General features: G+C 33.1%; 1 protein-coding gene across 1 annotated transcript; it reads right to left on the bottom strand.

The window, feature by feature from the left end:
• Positions 1 to 897: 897 nt before the first annotated feature.
• Positions 898 to 2671, bottom strand: LOC110897867 (GATA transcription factor 15). Its single transcript, XM_022144599.2, has 3 exons — positions 2333 to 2671; positions 1925 to 2077; positions 898 to 1373 (listed from the first exon to the last, which is right to left on the bottom strand). The coding sequence occupies exons 1-3, from the start codon at positions 2351 to 2353 to the stop codon at positions 1053 to 1055; spliced, it is 495 nt and encodes a 164-aa protein (XP_022000291.1). The 5' UTR covers positions 2354 to 2671; the 3' UTR covers positions 898 to 1052.
• Positions 2672 to 2974: the final 303 nt, after the last annotated feature.

Raw genomic sequence — 2974 nt, 5'->3', positions numbered from 1 at the left:
CATATAATCGAACACATTTTTTTGTTCGTGTTCGTTCATTAAGAAATCGGGCATGTTCGTGTTTGTTTATGTTCGTTCGGTTAAAGCCTAAACGAACAGTTCACGAACATAAACGAACACAAATGAACATAAAAAAATTAACTGAACATATTTGAATAAACATAAATTAACATGATTGAAAAAACAAGTCTAATATATTACATTTCATCCGAAAACACATCTAAATAAGGGTTCATAGATGTACTAATTAGTTATATTTATATAACTAGTTAGAAAACCTAATATTTATATAAATATAACTATTTATGTATTTATTAAAATTTAAACGAACGTTCATGAACATAAATGAACGAACATAAAAGAATGTTTATGAACATAAATGAACGAACACAAAAGAATGTTCATGAACATAAATGAACGAACACAAGGTGTGTTCATGTTCGTTCATTTAATTAAACGAACAAATTTTTTTGTTCGTGTTCGTTTGTTTGTTAAATAAACGAACATAAACGAACTTCCCGCCAAACAAGTTCATGAACAGTTCATGAACGTTCGGTTCGTCTACAGGCCTACCCGCCTCAACCGAAACCATCTATTTTCCAAAGCTTACTAGAGAGCAACATGATATATAAAAAACCGGTTGCTCACCAGAAACAGTATAAGATGTCGTCTGTAGGCCATGACAACCGGAACCAATGTCTATATCATATAAATTTAAATTTTCTTTCTTAATCATGCGTTAGTTGAAAAATAATAAACAAAGTTTACTCATTATTGATTCTGAAAGCAACATAAGTACATAACTACCACTAATACATTATACATAAATACATAATCACTACATAATTAAATCATAATAATTAAAAAGATTGCAATATACTAATCACATTCATTAAATTAAACTACCAACAAAATTAAACCATAATCATTAAATTTCATAAAACAAAATTAGAACTTCCAATCAAAGAACAATACATGTTGGTCTTCACTCTTTGATTCTTCACCATTCAAAAAAACCCCTAATTTAAACTTAAAGTTTCATAATTAATTAATTAAGCAAAAATAGAACCACAAGATAAAGCCATTAATAATATTGCAGCTTGTTCTTCTTCACCAAGCTTCCTCCTTTTTGTTATTTTTGATCTTGGTCTCTGCAAAACCACCTCTGATCCAAGAGCCATTAATCTCCTCTTCAAACAAAAATCATCTGTGTTCTCACTCTTGCTGCTGGTCAAACCGCTTGATTGACTATCTCCGCCCGAGGTTGTGGTGGCTGCCGCCGCGCTTTTCTTTGCTTTTTTGTCTTCCTTTGCCATTGCCAACAGAGCTCTTCTCTTCTTCCTGCTTCTGATCCCACAAGCATTGCATAGAGACTGTAATGATAAAATAATCAAATTATTAATATTAATAAGATATATTTATAAAAACATATCTATATCAACTAACTCGCTGCGTCACATGTCGTATGCAATGTTGTAGTAATTGTCAGTCGCTAGTCAGGCGGTTGGGTGGAGACTAGACAATTAATTGTGATTAATCAGCGCCTAGTCAAGATTTTTACAACCATGGTCGTATGAACCTAAAATACTTTTTACTGCTTTTATTTGACACCTTAGTATTTTACCTCAAAATGTAAGATTTTTAAATTTTAAATCTTTGTTGGTATTTATTTAATATTTTATTTATTCAATCTGTAAAATGAAAACATATCACCTAGGTTTTTAAGCTAGTTTACAGAAAAAAAGCCTAAACATAAATTTTAATATTTCTCTTATTTTTATATTTTTATCTTAAAATATTGTTTTAAAATTTTTAAATGTTACTGACTATTTAATATTTTATTTATTTAACTAACAAAAAAAAACAAAATACACGATTTTCAAACATAGTATATTTAAATTTAAAAACAATAAAAGTAAAATACCTTAGGGCCAGCTGGGCCGCCTCTCCAGAGAGGAGTTTTAGTGGTCCCACAATCAGCACAAGTTTTGATCAAGTGACTCCCACCGTCCGATGAAACCGATCCGCCTCTTTCCGGACTGCTTTTGCAGTTCATCATATCATCACACTCTGAACCCTAATTTTCACCAAATCAACAAAACAATCAAATTCAAAAAAAATCAAACAATAAATCATTCACCATTCAACCATCACAACCAGTAAAAAAATTTAATCACCAACAAATAAAAGCCAAGTTACCCGGGTAACCCAATGCTAAAAGACGGCCCGTATACCCGTGATCGCACCCAAACCCACCATATCCGGTTCGGGAGAAAACCCGCCGCCCGAAAACCCGATAAAACCCGGTTGATACCAATCAAAGATTACTCACCTTATCACTTAAATCGCCCATTCTCGATTCACTTCACTTCAAAACACAGATCAAATCAAACCAATCGATCGATCAGATCACTGATCCGTATGACGATCACCACCAAATCAACTGATCAAACAACGAATTGAAGCTAAAGGAGTGAAACAAAGCTTCAAAAGCACACAAAACAATGGTGAAATAGGTTGAGATAAGAAGTACAGATTGTCTGAATAGCTCAGTGTGATCAGGAATCACTGAGATTTTGAAGGGTTTTTTTAGAGAGAGAGTGAGGGGGGGTTTTAGAGAGAGAGAGGATGAAGAAGGAGCCGAAGAAGTGATAGCGGCAAAATAAAATGAAAAGATTTTAACGTCAGGAAAAACCCTAGGGCGGGGTGATGAGAAATGACGAAAATGCCCTCGGCTGAATGAATGTTTTTGGACGTTATACCCTACCCCGCCAAAAATTAAAAGGGCGCCCATTTACATTTATTGTGTTTTGGATGTGTGGTCATGTGGTGCTTTTTTTGATTTTTTTTTTTTTTTGTAAGGTTTTGGGTCCAAAATGAGGGGTGTAAAAAGGTGGGTTTATCTATGTGTTGTTTAAGAATTAAGATTGATTTGCTAAATAAAAATGAGACTATTTAAGGTTAAACGAGTTTG

This window comes from Helianthus annuus, chromosome 13, assembly GCF_002127325.2.
Source record: "Helianthus annuus cultivar XRQ/B chromosome 13, HanXRQr2.0-SUNRISE, whole genome shotgun sequence".
In the NCBI taxonomy this organism is placed as follows: Eukaryota; Viridiplantae; Streptophyta; class Magnoliopsida; order Asterales; family Asteraceae; genus Helianthus; species Helianthus annuus.
The sequence above is the reverse complement of the archived record's forward strand: the minus strand, read 5'-3'. Positions and strand labels throughout refer to the sequence as shown.